At 48.2% G+C, this 19557-nt stretch overlaps 1 protein-coding gene across 1 annotated transcript in view; it reads right to left on the bottom strand.

Annotated features, from left to right (window-relative positions):
• Nucleotides 1–19557, bottom strand: part of CRYL1 (crystallin lambda 1) — an 80562-nt gene that overhangs the window by 55254 nt on the left and 5751 nt on the right. Inside the window, exon 2 of the mRNA XM_082435131.1 lies at nt 17637–17744. Within this exon, the coding sequence (XP_082291257.1) occupies nt 17637–17744 (108 nt within the window). The remainder of the gene's footprint in view (nt 1–17636; nt 17745–19557) is intronic.

Below are 19557 nucleotides of genomic sequence, written 5' to 3'. Positions count from 1 at the left end.
AGAAACCAAGAGCTGGCGGGGATGTGGAGAAACAGCCCTGTGCACTGCTGGCTGGAATGAGAAAGCTGCAGCCAGGGGGCAAATGTTGGGTGGTTTCTCAAAAAGTTAAAAATAGGACCATCATGAACCAGCAACTCTGCTTTTGGGTGTATACCCCCCGAAAGCTAAAAGCTGGGACTCAAACACATATTTGTACCCCCGTGGCCATACCAGCATTGCTCAGTGGCCAAAAGAGGGAAACAACCCCATGTCCACAGACGGATGAATGGATACACAACCACACAATGGAATGTTATTCAGCCTTAAGAGGGAAGGAAATCCTGACACAGGCTACACTGAAACGCAGCAGGACGCTGTGGTCCCTGCCCACCATGTCCTCAGCCTGCCTTTTGTCTGTGGAAAAACTTTAGCCAAAGAATAAGTTTAATCAGAGAAGTGAGAAAACGCAGAAACAAAGGAAAACAGTCAAAGGAGACCAAATAATAATAGTTTAATCATTAAGCATAGTCAAGGACCTTTAGTTCCCCTTTAAGGGATAGAGATAATACTCTGAGCTGTATCCTGTGAGCTGTCTTGTAGATACTGAAACCCTCACCAGGTGGAAGACATTAACTCCATGATGACCAGACTGTAGCCATGACAGAAGCTGCCACAATTCTGAGAACTGGCCTCAAAGAGATGGAAACAAACCGAACGTGGAACTGAAGGTTAACTGTACCTAAAACAATCAAGATGACGTTGGTCAGACCACCGATGACCAAGTTCATGGTGACCGTCAGAGCTGCCTGTGCTGTTTCTGCCGGTAGAATAAAAGCTGTCTGTAAAAGCTCTTGCCCCCCCTGGTTGTCAGCGGGGGGAGTCGGCCTTTGGACAGATGTTCGTCTCCCCTACCCCCCACCCCGGCTGCCGGCCTGCAAAATAAAGCAAACCTTCCTTTCCACCAGCCTGGCCTCTTTATTGGCTTTTGAGTGGCGAGAGGCCGGACCCCACTTCCGGTTACAATACCGTGGACGAACCTTGAGGACATTATGCTCAGTGAAACAAGCCAGCCACAGAAGGACAAGTACTGTATGATTCCACTTGTATGAGGTCCCTAGAATAACCAACTTCACAGAGACAGAGAGAGAATGGGGGTTGCCAGGGGCTGGGGGGGTAGGTTTCTGTTTCATGGGGACAGAGTTTCAGTTTTGCAAGATGACGATGACAAGAGTTATGGAGACAGAGGGTTGTACAACAGTGTGAATGTACTTAATGTCACTGAACTGGACACAAAAATTATTAAGATAATAAATCTTATGTTATACGTATTTTACAATTAAACTTTTTTTTTTTTAATTTTTAAAGGGTGAAACAAGGCCCATGGTGGGTAAAACCAGAAACCAGTGGTTGTTCAGCCTCAGTGGGCCCCTGGGGAGAAGGGCACAAGGAGGCGCCTCGCAATGTGGACCAGGGCCGCGTGGCTGTAACTCACGACACGTTAAATACACAAGGTAAGCACACGCACAAACATGCACAGGGTTTCCAGAACATTCTCTGGATTTCTCTGCCAGTGACTCAGCCACTTTCACATGGTTTCAGGCCGCAAGTTTTATCTTTAAGCCCTCGGAGTCCTTCGGAGGGAACAAGTCGGGTTGGCGCTCCTGGGCTCAGGGTGTAAACCAGGGGTCGGGGAGGCCCTGGGATGGGGCGATGGCTTGAGCGTGGCCAGTTGCCTGGAGGGTCTGGGTCTCAGGTCACTGGACCGGGCTCTGTGGGAACAGGAGGCCACGGGAAGGCCAGGCATCATGTGAGTGAGGCCTGGACAGAAGGGACAGCCCTGGCCCGGTGTCTGCAGGGCATCCCTGAGCCCAGGTAACCCACGGGCAGCCCTGCTCGTCCCATCATGTCCTGTCCTGTCCTGCCCTGTCCTGTCTGGCCTTGTCCTGTCCTGTCCTGTCCTGTCCTGTCCTGCCCTGTCCTGTCCTGTCCTGTCCTGTCCTGTCCTGTCCTGCCCTGCCCTGTCCTGTCCTGTCCTGTCCTGTCCTGTCCTGCCCTGCCCTGTCCTGTCCTGTCCGGTCCTGTCCTGCCTTGTCCTGTCCTGTCCTGTCCTGCCCTGTCCTGTCCTGCCTTGTCCTATCCTGTCCTGTCCTGCCTTGTCCTGTCCTGTCCTGTCCTGCCCTGTCCTGTCCTATCCTGTCCTGTCCTGCCTTGTCCTGTCCTGTCCTGTCCTGTCCTGCCCTGTCCTGTCCTGTCCTGTCTTCTCCTGCCCTGTCCCGTCCTGTCCTGTCCTGCCCTGTCCTGTCCTGTCCTGTCTTCTCCTGCCCTGTCCTGTCCTGTCCTGTCCTGTCCTGTCCTGTCCTGCCTTGTCCTGTCCTGTCCTGTCCTGCCTTGTCCTGTCCTGCCTTGTCCTGTCCTGTCCTGCCCTGTCCTGCCCTGTCCTGTCCTGCCCTGTCCTGTCCGGCCTTGTCCTGTCCTGTCCTGTCCTGTCCTGCCCTGTCCTGTCCTGCCCTGTCCTGTCCTGCCCTGTCCTGCCCTGTCCTGTCCTGTCCGGTCCTGCCCTGTCCTGTCCTGTCCTGTCTTGCCCTGTCCCGCGGGGGCCCGTGCTCCTGAGGCGCCAGGGCCCACGTGGGTCGGCCAGCTCCCTTGTTCTGTTTTTTTCTTAAATCTGTGCATTTTGTATTTTGCTTTAGCTACAAACTGAGGAAGAGAAACTTTCTTGCTACTGTTACTGTGAAAAAATGGAAAGATGTGCTGAAATACAGGTTTCTTTATTATTTTACCAAAAAGAAGCTTCAGGCAAAGAGAACAAGTCCACGACGCATCAGGTGGACGCAGCCTCTCCTGCTTCTGGGACGGCTTCGTGAAGAAGCCCTCGCAGGCCATCACCACGCAGGGGACTCAGCCTTCAATTTTTTAAAAGGAGACGGAATCTGTGAGAGTTTTGTCATATAAATGATTTGGAAGAGCTGTGGTATATCAGCTAAAACAAACAAACCAAAAAAGCTTGTTACACTAGTTCCAATATTCTTCATTGAGTGTTTTGGAAGAAATTCTGCCTCGAGCTTTGCAGGGGACGAACATAAATACCTGGAAAAGGTACGACTCTCAGCTGGCTTCTCAGCCTCATACACTCACTACTCTACTCGGAGGCCAAGAACGCGGTTCCACTAGAGCGCCCGCTAAGAGGCTGCAGTGCCCCAGCCTGACCTCTAGAGGTCAGCCCAGCACCAGGACTCAAGGCTCCTAACTTCAGCAAAGTTAGGAGAAAAGGAGACGTTAACAATTATCAGTATAGGGTACAAAATGGGTGATCTTTTTGTATATTTGTTTTTGCAATTTTATTCAAAACAGACATTTTTTTAATTTAAAAAGATAAGAACTTATCAAAGAAATAAAACACAAATATACCCCGAACAGCAGAATGTGTTCCCAGGTCAGATCCCAAGCCCAGGTGTAGGACAGGGGACAGGAGACTGTGGGTTTGGGTTATAAACTCTAGTAATACTTGTCTTTATGCATGCATTTCCTCAATAAAATTGTTTAAAATATAACAACCTAGGCATTGAGCTGCTTCAGAGGATTCCTGGTGTCCTGACCTCCCTATGCTCTGCACCCTGCCTGCAGCCCCGTCCTCGCTGCCTGTTTTCTGTCTGCAGCCAACTCCACAAGGAGCCTCACTGTCAGCCTGTTATGAAGTCCCAAGGGGATGTGGGGCAGGTTTCTCTACGTCCCCCCTCTTCCCTGAGGTCTGAGGCACTGAGGCAGCTGGAGATGGAAGGGAAGCGGGGGGAGGGCAGCGCCAGGCAGGACCAAGCTCACGAACGCGAGTCTCCTTGGCCTCTGCCAACAAAAATCCTAAACCACAGAGGCACAGGGCAGAGGCCAGCTGGGAAACGAGAGGCCAGGCCAGCCGTGTCCCAGGCCCGGGGATGCTCAACTGCATCAAGCTGACGCCCCACAAAGGCCCCAGTTACGTCGGGACCACGTCCCGCAGTGCCCTCTCCTCCTGCGGTGGAATGTTGTGCAGACACTTTCTTTACATTCATTCATCTCATTTTTATCATTTTCAGTGCCTCTGAAGTGGGAAAATACCAAACTTTTTATTAAAAATAGGAGCCCCAGACTTCTTTTGTTTGACCGCACAGGGCCTTTAAAATCTGGAATCCCTTCCCCCAAAGCTGGTCCCCCGTCCGCCAAGGGCTGCACCTCCCGCACTCCATTCTCTCCCCACCCTTTATTCACACGGGGTACAGGCCCAGCCCCCTGGACGCCTCAATCTGAAAACCTCTCAGGAAGCAGATGAAGTTCAATATGCGGTAGGAAGAAAAGTCCCTCCATCTGTCCCACAGAAGGCCTGAGGATCTGCCTGCTGGGACCCAGGGCCCCACTGTCACCCCTCTCAGGCACTCAAAGGTCTCTTCTCTTGGGCGGGAGACACCCCGGGGAGCAGAGGGCCTGCTTCAGCCTCAGTGGGTCAATTCCACCAACGTTTTCACTGGAGTATCAGGCTGAAGCCCGGTTAACAAAAGTGTCCCCTGCTTTCCTATTTGTCGTTGCAGGAAACCTCACAGGGAGAAACGACCAGGATTCACATTCTGAGTCCGCACGCTGACTTAAGTCCATGTGAACCTTCACAGCCTTCCCCTCCCTGGGAACACGTGTGTCCTCCCACCCAGGCCCCGCAGGATGGGGAGGTCAGCGTGAATCCCCCAAACCCAACAACAGTCACTCCTAACCCTGCCATTCAGAGATGACCAAAGTACTCTGATTTCTCCCCAATTTTAAATGTACAGTTAGCATATGTAACTTTTACAGATCAGAGAAAGCAAAAGCCATTTCTGTTTGGGAAGAGGGGTAAATAACTACTAACATGAAGCAATTATTTGAACTGTCCTAGTGACAGCCAAGGGCCAGCAAGACCCGTGAACACACAGACAACGTCAGGATCAACAACCCGCTGAACTGACGGCCCACTGGTGTCAACCTCTGGCGATGGCACTCAGGTCACTTCGGAACCTCGCAGCCCAGGTAGGTCTGGTCAACCGCTGCTCCGCACCGTCCTTGTTAAACCCCTGCAGACAGGCTCCTGCCCACTGACTTACGTCTTCTTTACTGGCCTTCAATACACTTGAAAAAATGTCCGCATGAGCGTCTTGTGCATGTTTCTTATAGCTCCAGCTACTAGACGGCATACTTTTTTCGGTAACCGTAGCCGACGCAGATGGGAGCCATCTGTGGCCATTCTGTGATCTATTACCCTCAGTTATTCCGGCCAAAGCTCTGTGGACAATGAAAAGTCAGTTTCAATCCAGGACAGACCGGTGCAGAGGGTCCAGATCAAAACTGGGTTCAAGATATTGAAGCAAGTGCAGAGGCCTGGGTAGCAAGTTAAAAACGAGTCAGGGACCCAGTCACTGGGCCAGGGGGCTCAGTTAGTCAGGAGACGGGCTCACCTCTGCGGGCCTGTTAAACCCATATCTACGTAGAAAGCAGATTCATTTCTAGTGGACTCAAATTCAGAGTGACCGTCGCCACATGGTAGAGGTGGCAGTAAAGAAACTGAGAAGAGTTCACCCAAAGATAGCGATTTCAGACGGGGCTCCAGCCAGACAGGCAGCTGGTCCTCCGCCCTGCCTGGCGTGGTCATTCGGAGTCCTGATGGCCCAGGCCAGGGCTCCTGGTCCCGTGAGGCTAGAACGGCCCTGGTACCACGTGGAAAGGAGACTGGACCCAAGTCATGAGGATCCCCAATGTCTGGGTCCACATTACAACTTTGTTTACTTGATTTTTGTTTTTCTCCTTAAAATATACCCATCCTCTCAAATTCCTGAGCCCTAATACATGCCAAGCATTGAGCATACAATGGAGAACAAAAGCTAAGTGGCGAAGCATCTGCTAATGGGTTTTTCAAGGTCAAGCTCCCTTTCTATTATGGGATTTAAATATGTGAAGTTTTAAGTGACTCATTTTGCCACCTTGTTAGAAAAAGATTAGTCTTGGATGACAGCATTCTTTTTTTTTTTTAATTTACTAAGTACTCTTGGCATGATATGAGTTGTGATAATTTCTTTTATCTTCTAATGTTTTAATATTTCAAAAATCAACTTGACCCAGTTCAGGTTCATTTTTGCAAGTTTAGAATCGAGATGTACCATTTCAACCCACTAAAGATTTGTGTTTAATAGGTCTAAAACTCATAGAATTTTCATGCAGGAGTAAAGAGTTTCAACATTTTATTTTCTACTATAGGATGTTCAGAAGAACTGAATATGGTAAGTGAGCTGAACTTCAAGGGCGGGACAGATGGCAGAAAAGTCTATGAAAAACACAGCCACAGACTCTAGAAAACATTCCTATGACTCAGTTAAAACTATTGAGCTAGTGCTCAATATGTTCTAGGCTCTGGCGACAAGAATCGCTTTATTTCTGTGCCCATCCTGGCTGGTGTTTGGAGATCAAACACCGAGGGGCGCCGAGAGGAAGGCAGAGCTCTGTCCTCACCTGTGTGACAACAAGGACCAAAGAACAGGGGCCGCAAAAGGATGTTCCTTGGGACTTCCCTGGCGGTCCAGTGGGTAAAACTCTGTGCTCCCAATGCAGGGGGCCCGGGTTCGATCCCTGGTCAGGGAACTAGATCCCACATGCCGCAACTAAGACACGACGCAGCCTAAATAAATATTTAAAAAAAAAAAAAGGATGCTCTTTGAGCACAGCAATGACCCACCAGTCAATTCAACCCAATCGGGAAGATACACTGTTTATGCTTCTTGACAAAAGGATAAAGTTGGCTCTCCTTAAGCCTCGTGCCTAAGACATGGTCAGGGACACTTCATCTTGGGGTCCTGAACCTCTCAGGACCACAGCCAACACCCAGCGTGGCTGTCGACATGAGCCGACAGTCATTTCAGCCTGCAGGCCGATGGCTCTCTTACTGAAAGAAGCAGTGATAATTCTTTCCTGGCTGAAAAGATTGGGACACTCAGAACTCATCTTCCTGAACAAAATATTCACAAAAGTACGGTTTGGATTCGAGCCTCTTAACTTGGTCTCCGGTGCAGGAATGGCACATTTGAAAATCCCATGATTTAAGAGAGGAGAGCAGGTGGCCTTACGTTAGTCACAAAACCTAAAACGGAGTGGTGCCCCACCTAGGAGGGTGACCAGACAGCACCGAAACCCAATTCTCCTGGAGGCTTTTGCCAGCAACAATCTGAGCTGAGGCAGTCACAAGATATCCTGAAATCCCACTTCCTGTCAGAAGTACAACCAGTTCTGCATATTAAAGTGAACTCGACTTACACATAAGTGGGTTATAAAAACAAAGCCACAGTATGAGGAAAGATCTGTGTGTACTCAAGTCTTAAGACACATGAGAATTCAGTACATTTGCTTGTTCTATAACAAGGATGCTAATAGTAATTGTTTCGGTTTGGTGTTTTTTGTTTTATTTGGTTTGGTTTGGTTGAAAAATCTTACAGGCCAATCTAATTGGCCACCAATAATATTTTAAAGTATTAGATCTAAATTAAGCAAAGTAGTAGGAAAATAGGGAAGCCTTTAATCTGGCCTTAAAAAAAAAAGGAACAAGAAAACCCTACTTGACAATTTCCCCACGTACTCCCTGATGCCTGAAAGGACTTTAAAAGTGGACAAGATCTTTAATGATACACCTAAAAAATAAGGCCTATTAATACAAATACCCCAAGAAGTAGGACAAAGAACTTTTCAATTAGGAATCATAAGAGTTTTCTCTTGGTTACAGCTGCATTGGAACTAGGTCTACAAAATAAAAGATGAAACGATAACAGAACTGAAAAGTGTAGAGGTCAGTAAACTACAGTCCAGTTTCCATAAGGCCTGAGAGAGAATGATGATTTTTACATTTTTAAATGGTTGGAAAAAAAAAAACAAACAATACTTTGTGACGTGTGACAATTTTATGGACTCCAAAGCTAGTGCTAACACACTAAGTTTGCTGGGACGCAGGCCTGCCCCTTGTTTGCTTCAGCTCCATGAGGAGGAACTGAAAGGCCTCAAGCTCCACCGTCTGGCCTTTCTGAGCTGGTCTGCAGCCCGCACCGGACGCTCAGGGTTGCCTCTCCAGGCTGGGCTTCCCTCCAACCCTGGGCCTGCTGTTGAGCTAAACTCTCAGCTCCAAACTGCCTCCACCAACACACGTGCCAGAAAACCAAGTAAAAGCCCAGCATGTGAGGCCCAGCACGACTGTCACTACCATCCCCAGAGGGACTCCCTGTGCCCCAACTCAGACAAACCACTCATGTGGGAACAAAAGATAAATTTATCAAACTCAGTGTAATTTTACCTACTTAGGAATGCCATAAATTCCTCAAAGTTCTTTACACTGTATTCCCCTTAATGGTTGTTACACTGTCAATACATTCCTATTGCTCCCTACATCACCTTGATGAAATAAAATCTGTATTTCAAGGAATTTTATTTATGAATTTATTTACAAATTTAATTTATGAATTTATTTCTAAATTTAATTTATAAATTTATAAATTTTATTTGTAAATTTCAAGGAAAATTTAAACATAAAACTTTTCTCTGCCCATCTGGGCCTCCTCCCTCCCCTTTAGTGCCTGCTGTGCATCTGAATTCACCAGAGCGCCTTAGGAGAGAACCTTCCTTCTGAACCTCGTCTGGGGTCATGACAGCCCACCACGTTTGTATGGTCTTTGGATGTTCAGACCTGGATTGTGTAAACTGTCAATAGGAACGGAGCAGGACCCTGTGGGGTACAAGTCCTTTCCATGCCCCTCCCCGTTTCCCTTTCGTAGGAAACACGCTTCATTCAGCCTCCTTGACGTTCCCTGAGTTCCAAGGGGCAGATTCAAACAGTTGCTGATCAGGGAAGGGAGGGTATCGGAGAAAAGGGAGGAGCAGTCAAGAAACAATAATGCAGCCTTGGGGCAGGGCCCTGGTTCCCCCTCAAGGAATATACATCACAATACCTTGAGTTCTTCTACGGGAACTAAGGCCCCAGCCCAGTGGAGGATGGCAACTTCAGGCCGAGCTCAAGATTCCTGGAGCCCCGCCCTTTACTCACCACCAACCAGTCAGAAGAGAGTCTGCACACAGTGGGAGATGAGGCAGACTCTGACCCCCTCCCCCAATGATTCTCCCTTTAATAATTTCATGGTTGAGGAGAATCTTCAGATTTTTTTTCTTTTTTGAACATGACCCCACCTTCTCCCCAGGTTGCCGGCCTCCTGAATAAAGCAACCTTTCCTTTCCAACCAACAGTGGTCTCTCCAGTACTGGCTTTTGAGCAGTGAGTTCAGTAACAAATATACATATTTGACATATAACCCTTCATCCCAAAAACTTACACAACTGTGCTTTGACCTCTAACAGGAGGAACAATCCTCAGACTTTCTGAAAGACTGTTTCCTGGGTTATAATCCTCAGGTTGGCTCAAATAAAATTTTCCACTTCTTTCTTAGATTAACTATCAGTTTATTTCATCCTCCACTAAATTAAATACTAAGTGTTCTGGGCTTCCCTGGTGGTGCAGTGGTTGAGAATCCGCCTGCCAATGCAGGGGACACGGGTTCGATCCCCGGTCCAGGAAGATCCCACATGCCACAGAGCAACTAAGCTCGTGTGCCACAACTGCTGAGCCTGTGCTCTAGAGCCCGTGAGCCACAACTACTGAGCCCGCGTGCCGCAACTACTGAAGCCCACGCGCCTAGAGCTCATGCTCCACAATGAGAGAAGCCACTGCAATGAGAAGCCCGCGCACCACAACGAAGACTAGCCCCCGCTCGCCGCGAACTAGAGAAAGCCCACGTGCAGCAACAAAGACCCAACACAGCCAAAAATAAATAAATAAAATAAATTTTTAAAAAAAAGTTAAAAAAAAAAATACTAAGTTCTTTGTGCTGCCTTGTTCCTTTGATGTCTTTAAAAAACACTCTAGGGCTTCCCTGGTGGCACAGTAGTTAAGAATCCACCTGCCTATGCAGGGGACGTGGGTTCGAGCCCTGGTCTGGGAAGATCCCACATGCCACGGAGCAACTAAGCCCGAGCGCCACAACTACTGAGCCTGTGTGCTTAGAGCCTGTGCTCCACAACAAGAGAAGCCACAGCAATGAGAAGCCCGTGCAGCGCAACGAAGAATGGCCCCCACTCACCGCAACTAGAGAAAGCCTGCATGCAGCAACAAAGACCCAATGCGGCCAAAAATAAATAAATAAGTAAATAAATTTATTAAAAAAAACATACTCTTACCATATGATCCAGCAATTGTACTCCTTGGTATTTACCCTAAGGAGCTGAAAACATGTCCATACAAACACCTGCGTGGATGTTTGTGTATAGGAGCTTTGTTCATAACTGTCAAAATGTGGGAGCGCCCAAGACGTCCTCCGGTAAGTAAATGGATAAATAAACTGCGGTGTATCCCAACAAGGGAGTATTATTCGGTGCTAAAAGGAACGAGTTAGGAAAAGACATGGGGAAAACCTAAGTGTGTATTATTAAATGAAAGAAGCCCATGTGAACAGGCTACAGACTGTGTGATTCCAAACTGATACAGTATAAAGCTCAGTGGTTGACAAGGGCTTGGGAGGAGGGAGCACAGGTGAAACGGAGCAGGACCCAGCGGGGGCCTCCTGGGTATAAAAGCCTTTTTGTGTCCCCTTTTCTTGTTGGCAGGAGAAAGGCTTCAGCCTCATAGACCTTCCCTGAGTTCCAAAGGGCAGATTCAAACAGTTGCTGATCAGGGAAGGGAGGGGATGCAGAGACCAGGGAAGAGCAGTCAAGAAATAGCGCAGCCTTAGGGCGGGGTCCCTCCTCCTCCTCAAGGAATACACATAGCAATACCTCTCTGAGCTCTTCTGCAGAACCCAGGTGGAGGATGGTAACTTCAGGCTGAGCACAAGATGCCTGGAGCTCCGCCCTCTTACCTCACCACCAACCAATCAGAAGGAAGTCACACACCCTGAAGCGCTCACCCCAAATTTTGCCTATTAAAGACTTTTCCCTAAAAACCACTGGGGAGTTCGGGTCTTTTGAGCACAGGCCACCTGTTCTCCTTGCTTGGCGCTGCAGTAAACCTTTCTCTGCTCCGTACGCTGACATTTTGGTTTGTTGGCCCTCACTGTGCATCAGGCACATGAAGTTGCATTTGGTAACACAGGAAATTTTTAGGGCAGTAACTTTTCCTTATGATACTATAATGGTGGATACACGTCCATATGTCTGAACCCACAGAATGTACAGTAAGTCCCTTACATACAAACGAGGTCCATCCCAAGAGCACGTTCTTAAGTCCAATTTGTTCGTAAGTCCAACAGAGTTAGCCTAGGTACCCAACTAACACAATCAGCTATATATACCACTGCTTTTACGCTTGCTTCCGGACATCCTGGGCTTGAAATAAGGATACTGTACTACTGTACTCTAGACAGTACTGTACAGTAAGGTACACAAAAGCACAGTGGCCGTCCACTTGTAGAGGACGCACACACGTGACAACGTACGCCAGACGGGAACTAACTTACGTGATTGGACATGCGAACACACGTTTGCAACTTGAAGGCTCGTATGTAGGGGACTTACTGTACAACACTAAGAGTGAACTGTGATATTAACTATGGTCTTTGGATGACGATGATGTGTCACTGTAGTTGTAACAAATGTACCATCCAGTGAGGGATGTTGATAATGGGGGCGCTGTGCATGTGTTTGGGGCTGGGGGGTACACAGGAAAGCTCTATACCTCTCCTCAGTTTTGCTGTGAACCTAAAACTGCTCTAAATAATAAGATCTATTTTAAAAAGAGAGGGATTTCCCTGGTGGCGCAATGGTTAAGACTCCGCACTCCCAATGCAGGGGGCCTGGGTTCGATCCCTGGTCAGGGAATTAAGATCCCACGTGCATGCCGCAACTAAGAGTTTGCATGCCACAACTAAGGAGCTGGCGAGCTGCAACTAAGGACCCCTGAAGCTGCAACTAAGGAGCCCATGTTCTGCAACTAAGGAGCCAGTGAGCTGCAACTAAGGAGCCAGCCTGCCACAACTAAGACCCGTTGCAACCAAATAAATAAATAAATATTTTAAAAATAAATAAATAAAATAAAAAGAGAAAATGTAGGAATTAAAAAGGAGCTGTTTCATTAAAAAAATATTTATCAACTAAAAAAATAAAAGAACTGAAACCAGCAAAAGGTAGGGTTGCCCTAAGGGTACATGCACAAGGGGCCTGTGTCTGAGACCCAGGGTCACTAGTGAAGGAGACAAAGTCAGACCCTACTCAGTCCCCAGACCCAGGAGCATGACTGAGAAAACCCCCAGCGGAGAGTTTCCAGTACACTACACTAGGTCCAGTGCAGGCCCAGGCTTTCCACAGACTAGGGCCAAACTCATTCGAGCTCAGAGATCACCAAACACACAAGGCAACGAAGGGGAAAAGGTTTTTTCACCCCAAAATATGCCACCTTGGCATAAGGATTGTTTTGAGATAAAAGCAATCAAAACCCAGCAGATTCAGGAAAGGCTCTTTCCTTCCCCCTCAACTGCCTGAATTTACATTGGAAAGGGGGCCTGGGTCAAAAGAGACAGTTTTACCTGAGAAACACCTGCACAACAGGGCAGCCTTTGTTATCCCAAGGTCTCCTCTCCTTCCTGGGAAAGGCCTTCCCTCCTCTGTATCCTGACGTCCGGCCCAGGCAAGATTTATAGAAGCCTCAGCTGCCCGGCTAAGCCTTGTGAGTCCTTATGGCTTTAGGGGACTCCCCTATGTACGTAGTTACATCTGTTTTTCTCCTGTTAATCTGCCTTATATCAATTTAATTATCAGACCAGCCAAAGAACCTAGAAGGGAAGAAGGGGACATTTTCCCACCCTTACCGTGATAAACCACCGCAAACTTTATTTTTCTTCTTAGCCCCTACCACTACTGTGATATTGTGACTTGTAGTTGGTCTTCACAGAGCTGGCACAGAACTCCTAAAAACTCTTGGAATTTCCTGTGAAGAGAGCAAGGTGTCTTTTGTTATGTTAATGAGGTGACTTCTGAAAGCACCTCAGGATAGGGGCTGCTTGCCTGTGGCACCATCCCAGGAATTACAGTCGTGCCCCTGACCTGGGGGCGGAGAGTGAGTTCAGTCACCAGCGGGCAATGATTTAATGGATTTAATCAACAGTGCCTAAATGATGAAGCCTCCATAAAACCCAAAGACGGGGTTCAAAGAGCCTCCAGGTTGAACAGGTGGAGATTCGGGGGTGGGGGGGCACCCAGAGGGCAGGAAAACTCCATGCCCCTCCACGTGTCCCCTGTGCCTCTCTTCATCTGCATGTTGATTCGTAGCCCTAACACCGTTGGTAATAAACCAGAAATCTAGTGAGTAGCTAGTCTCCCGGGCCCGTGAGCCGCTCCAGCCAGTTAAGCAAACCCAAGGAGGGGGCTGCGGGGAACTCTGATCCACAGGGCGGGAGCACAGGTGACAACTGGGCTTAATTGGCGTCTGGACTGAGGGGCTCGCGGGACCGAGCCCCTCACCTGCGGAGCCTGATGGCATCTCAGAACTGAGCTGAGTCGTAGGACGCGCAACCGGGGTCGGAGAACTGCTTGGTCTGGGAAGACCCACACGTCAGGAGTGGGAACCGGAATCTCAACTATTAAACATGTGGGTGGAGCAATTCTTGTGTAAAGGGCCACATAGGGATATTTCAGGCTTTGTGGCCACATGAGGTCTCTGTTACATACTTTTCTTCTTTTTTATTTTATAACCCTTAAAAGTGTAAAAACCAATCCTAGCTCACAGGATACACCAGACACACCGCAGCCCGGATCTGGCCAGTCGCCTGGTTTGCCAGAGCTGATGCTGAGACACCAAGCGTGCCAGTGACTCCTCTGGGACCGTCCGCCGCCCTCCGCTCCCCTCCCCTCGAGGTTCGGGGTCTTAGTCTGTTGTGTTTACTGCTTAATCTCCAGCCTCCATGCCCAGCACACAGGAGGTGATCAGTCAGGGTTTTTGAATGAATGAAAGTGGGAATAAGTCAGGAAAGAAATGTTTTTTTACCGCAAACTCCCCAGTGATTTCTGCAGGGGAGGCATGGGGGATCCCCCCAGATCTCCCCGAGTTCCCTTTACCAGCCCATCCCCCCAGCATGTGAATTCTTCCGCTGCCCCCTCCCTCAGGGCACCACCCTGGACCCAGAAGCCTGGGAGTCACACCAGGCAGAAGTGTGAAAGCAGCTCCCAAGCCTCCAGGGATAAAAACTCTGCAGAGCACTTAATGCTCCAGGACTCCAATGCAAACTCGCCGAGGCTGGATCTCCTCCCAAAATCTTACCTTCCTCTTCCTTATCCCGACCCCAATCCCTCAGTGGTTTCTCCCAGAAGCACTTTCTTAATAAATTACTGGCCCAGGAATCTTTGTCTCAGGTTCTGATTCTGAGGAACCTGATCTAAGACAACCCCAGGTACTGGAATTATCAGATATATAATATAAAGCAATTACGTATTAAATCCTCAAAGGTTTGAAAAATGGAACCACAAACAATCAGCAAACAATGAGAAACTATTAAAAATGAGCAGGGGGCTTCCCTGGTGGCGCAGTGGTTGAGAGTCTGCCTGCCAATGCAGGGGACACGGGTTCGATCCCTGGTCTGGGAAGATCCCACATGCCGCGGAGCGACTAGGCCCGTGAGCCACAGCTACTCAGCCTGCGCATCTGGAGCCTCTGCTCCGCAACGGGAGAGGCCGCGATGGTGAGAGGCCCGCGCACCGCGATGAAGAGTGGCCCCCGCTTGCCACAACTAGAGAAAGCCCTCGCACAGAAATGAAGACCCAACACAGCCATAAATAAATAAATTAAAAAAAAAAAAAAGAATAAAGGCAAAAACGAAATCTTTAAAAAAAAAAATGAGCAGGTATATTTGGAAAAGAAGCAAATAGAACTTTTAAAATGGAAATTTAATTACTGAAATAAACTCAGTGGATGGTTTAAATAACAGATTAGACACAGCTAAAACTAGAATCAGTAAACTGGAAGAACGATCTAAAGAATGTACCCAGAATGTCCTGCAAAGAGAGAGGGAGATGGAAAGTTGAAAGAGACTTTAAAAGATCTGAAGGCTAGAATGCGTTGGTTCGATATACATATAATCAGAATCCCAGAAGGAAAACAGACCCAGCAATCTCACATTTAGGTATGTACCCTGTGGACACTCTTGCACTTAAGCACCGGGAGACATATGAAAGGATAATAATGCAGCATTGTTTACATTAGCCCCCAACTAGAAACAGCTATGACGTTCATCAGGATAAAGTATAAATAAATAACAGCGAAGTCACACAGTAGAATATTATATAGCAATGGACATAGGTGTACTACAGCTATAAACAATGACATGGGTGAATCGCACAAAAATATTTTTATAAAGCACAAAAACAAGCAAAACTAAACCATATATTGTTTAGGGAAACAAATATATGATACAACTTTTTTTTAGGCAAGGTAATGGTAGATACAAAATAAAGGAAGATGGGGGTCAGATTCAAAAGGTGGACACAGGGTATTGATAATACTCTAGACCTCAAGTTCATGAATGTTTGTTTGTTTTATTCCAGTCTTGATAAACTAGTATAAGTGACCTGTTCTTTTGTATATATTTAACATGGAAAGTAATACTTGCAGAATCTCTATAAAACAAACAGTATAGAGAAATGTTGAAAATGCCTGTCCTTGGCATGTCAGATAAACCACGGCTGGACTCTGTGTCCTACTATGTCTTTGAGTGGGTTCCTGACCATTCACAGACCTAAGTTTTCTCATAAAATACAGCAGTAACTTCCCAGTGAAGAAACATTCACACGTCTTACCTCCTGCCCTAGTCCCAGAGCCTGTAAAGGTGAACCCACTGGGGCTGGCTGGGGGAGAAGAGGAAAGCTTGTTCCACATGGAACTGTCTGAGGGATCATAAGAATTTCTAAACAAGGCAAAGGAGGGAATAAATTACTTGTTGAAAAATCAGTTGTTGTTTTTTTTTTTAGGTCTGAAGAAAGAACAAAGCACACATAATGGAATCCAACTCTTGGAGGATATCAAAAATGGAATTTTCTTATACAACCTACCTGTTCAAATTAGCATACAATCATTTCAGCCTTTCTAAATAAAAGTTTTGTTTTGTTTTTTTTTTTTTAAAAATGGGCTTCCCTGGTGGCACAGTGGTTAAGAATCCACCTGCCAATACAGGGGACATGGGTTCGAGCCCTGGCCCGGGAAGATCCCACGTGCCGCGGAGCAGCTAAGCCCATGTGCCACAACAACTGAGCCTGTGCTCTAGAGGCCGAGAGCCACAAATACTGAAGCCCACGTGCCTAGAGCCCCGTACTCTGCAACAAGCGAAGCCACGACAATGAGAAGCCCGTGCACTGCACCGAAGAGTAGCCCCTGCTCGCCGCACCTAGAGAAAGCCGCACACAGCAACGAAGAACCAAAGCAACCAAAAATAAATAAATAAAATAAATAAATTTATTTAAAAGAAAAATACGGCAGTAACATCCACCCCATGGGGTTCACTATGAGAATTAATGCAGTAAGATTACTAGGCTATAAGCACCCTGGTGGGAAGGACTAGCTCTGTCTCGTTCATCTACGTGTCCCTGGTTAGTAGCACGTGCCTGGAACACAGAGGTCCGTATGCCAATTCCCCTTCCTTCCATACAGTACAGAACAACGCACTAGGGGGTGTTTAGTTTTACGGTGGTTGTTTCCTTTTTTGGTTTTTGTTTCTTTCATTTGCTTATGTTTCTCAGATTGATGTTTCATCTTGTCACTGGCTACATGTTACTCTATGTAAGAAGCAACTTGACTTCTCTGGGTTTTGGGTTCTTACCTGTTACACAACAAAGTTGGGCTAAGGTATATAATTTCTTGTTGCGTATAGCCTGACATCATACCCTATATATTAGTCTTTTCAAAGAGTCGACGATAAAGCATCTTTTGTTACACAAAAATGCACATTCAAGTTAACAATCATGGCTATGCCCCAAAGGAGGAGAGTAACTCCCTAACAAACCAGGCCCCAGAGGGAACCATGATTAGTGACGGTATCTTGGGGGAGGGCGGGGCATGAATTAGTTTGGTTCTTCTGTCTTTGGACTCCCTGTTTTGGCCTTTTTCCTTTTGGTTCCTATTCGTCCTCTTCCTGGGATCGCCCCTAGAACTCCACCCTCTGCAGCTTAGCGCTCAGCGTTTGCTAAGTCCACCTACTCTCATGCCTTAAACAATACTTGTCACAGTTAATTCTGGTCCTGCCATGTCAGAGCAACAGGTCAGAAGAAACCTCAGGACCTCTGTTACTGAAGCATAGGGTCCACACAGCTCCAGGGCGTGTGACACAGGAGAGCAGCTCACTGACTCATGCGGGCTGGAAGCTGAGGGTCTACACTCAGTTCCTCCATGCCCCTCACACGTCTTCACCGCCCTAAGTCCTGTGCTCATCATCTGAGCCCCTGCTTTGGTGTGAATCCCGTTCTCCATCAGCCTGGCCTTCACCTGCTCCAAGGCTGCGACGGCAAAGGAGAGTGAAATCGCAGGACTTACAGCCTTGAGGACACGGAAGACAAGACCACCTGAGGCCACGGGCTGCTGGCTTCCTCCGCAGGTGCAGTGCACTCACCTGATGCTGTCCAGGGCGTGTGTTACCTGCCGTGGCTCAATGTCGTACAGTTTCACCTTGAAGCCTGCGCTGGCGAACAGCATTGCCCAGCTTCGCCCGATGAGGCCACTGCAGGGAGAGAAATTGAGAGGCCACCCGTTAGCTTGAAAATGGAGCGTTTCCATTCTTCCCGGCCCAAGAGGAAAGTTTCAAATCACACGGCATCCCATTCCTAAAATCTTTGATATCTTAAAACTACACATTCTGACAGCGGTATCTGCTTAAACTGTTGCTTCCATGCAAGAGCTCCTGAGACCTCACTCCAGGGCCCGTCCAGACCCCGCGGGGAGCATGGCTGAGACCAAAACCCCAGCAGGGAGGGGGCAGGGAGTCCAGGGGAAAGGCCCCCCTGGGGACCCCCAACTGACCACTGTCAGCCAAGTAACTGAATCTGAAGAACAGAGACAGCATTTTCCTTCTCCTCCTCCAATAAATAATTTCTGCTACCACCACCAGCACTTGAGGCAACATAAAAACTGTTCACATCTCGGGACTTCCCTGGTGGTCCAGTGGGTAAGGCTCCGTGCTCCCTACATAGGGGGCCCGGGTTCGATTCCTGGTCAGGGAACTAGATCCCACATGCAGGCCGCAAGAAGTCCGCACGCTGAAACTTAAGATCCCACATGCCGCCACTAAGAGCCGGTGCAGCCAAATAAATAAATATATTTTTTAATTTAAAGAAAAGAAATGAATGCATAGCGCCCAAACCTTGGTTTCTAATATCATCTCCAACGAAGGAAGCGGGCTCAGTGTCCCTCCCCTGAAGTATCCTCACTGAATCTGCAGGGATCCACCTGGACCCCCTGACGTCGCCCCATGGGACTTGGGGGGACAGGGGGGCCAGTGCAAAGGGGGTGGGTGCTCAGCTGTTGGCCTCCTGTGATCAGTGAAGCCCTCTGTCTCTGACCCCGAGCCTCTGTCTCCCCAGCATTTGGGGAACGGTAGCAAAGCGCATCATTAGTTTCCCAGTAGACGGAACAGACAGCCCACAGGCTTCACACCATGGTGACTGTGTGAGCAGCTCCAGGGAAGGGGGGCCAGAGCAGCAGCCCGGCGACGGGCTCCAAGGAGGACTCTCCCCACTCCGGCCCCCCAGCCCTTCTCCCCCCAACTCAGCTAATCTACAGCCTAGCAGGCCTCCTCTTGACCAAAATCCTTCCACGGTCCCAGGCGCTCAGCCCCTAATCCAACCAGGCAGCCTGGAGCCTGTCTGGTTACAAGGTATCTCCGTGAAGCCACTGGTCCCAAATGCCGAGTGCAAACAACGAAAACCGTCTCTACTCAACTTTGGAGCAGGGAGCAGCATTACACAGCAGGCTGTACTCCAGATTCTTCCACACTATGAAATAATATAAGTCTACATAGTATGTACGTGCAAATTTTCTGTTAAACCCTCAGTGCCCTAGACCCGCACTGTCCAATAAGGTGGACCCCAGCCACATGCAACTATTTAAATTAACAAGAATTAAATTTGAAAATTCAGTCCATCAACAGCAGAGACCCGTTTCAAAGTCCTCGATGGCACACGTGATCGTGGCCACCACCTTGGACAGCAGGGGTGAACAGAACATTTCCATCTCTGCAGAGCGGTTCTAGAGCATAGGAGGAAAAAGGAAGCCCTGCAGAGCACAAGCCAGAGTCTGAACGAGATAGTCCTGCATGAAGACATCCTCGTCCTCTTCACACACACACACACACACACACACACACACACACACACTCTCTCTCTCTCTCTCTCTCTGTCTCTCTCTCTGTCTCTCTCTCTCTCTCTCCAAGCTGCAAGGTCCAGGTAAAGGCCAGTACCATTCATGCTGGTCACCCCAGTTGACCCGCCAACAACTGGCTGGTCTGAAGCAGGATGCCCTGCAAGTGTAAAAACATA

The sequence above is a fragment of the Balaenoptera physalus genome (assembly GCF_965194825.1).
Source record: "Balaenoptera physalus genome assembly, chromosome: 18".
Classification (NCBI taxonomy): Eukaryota; Metazoa; Chordata; class Mammalia; order Artiodactyla; family Balaenopteridae; genus Balaenoptera; species Balaenoptera physalus.
The sequence above is the reverse complement of the archived record's forward strand: the minus strand, read 5'-3'. Positions and strand labels throughout refer to the sequence as shown.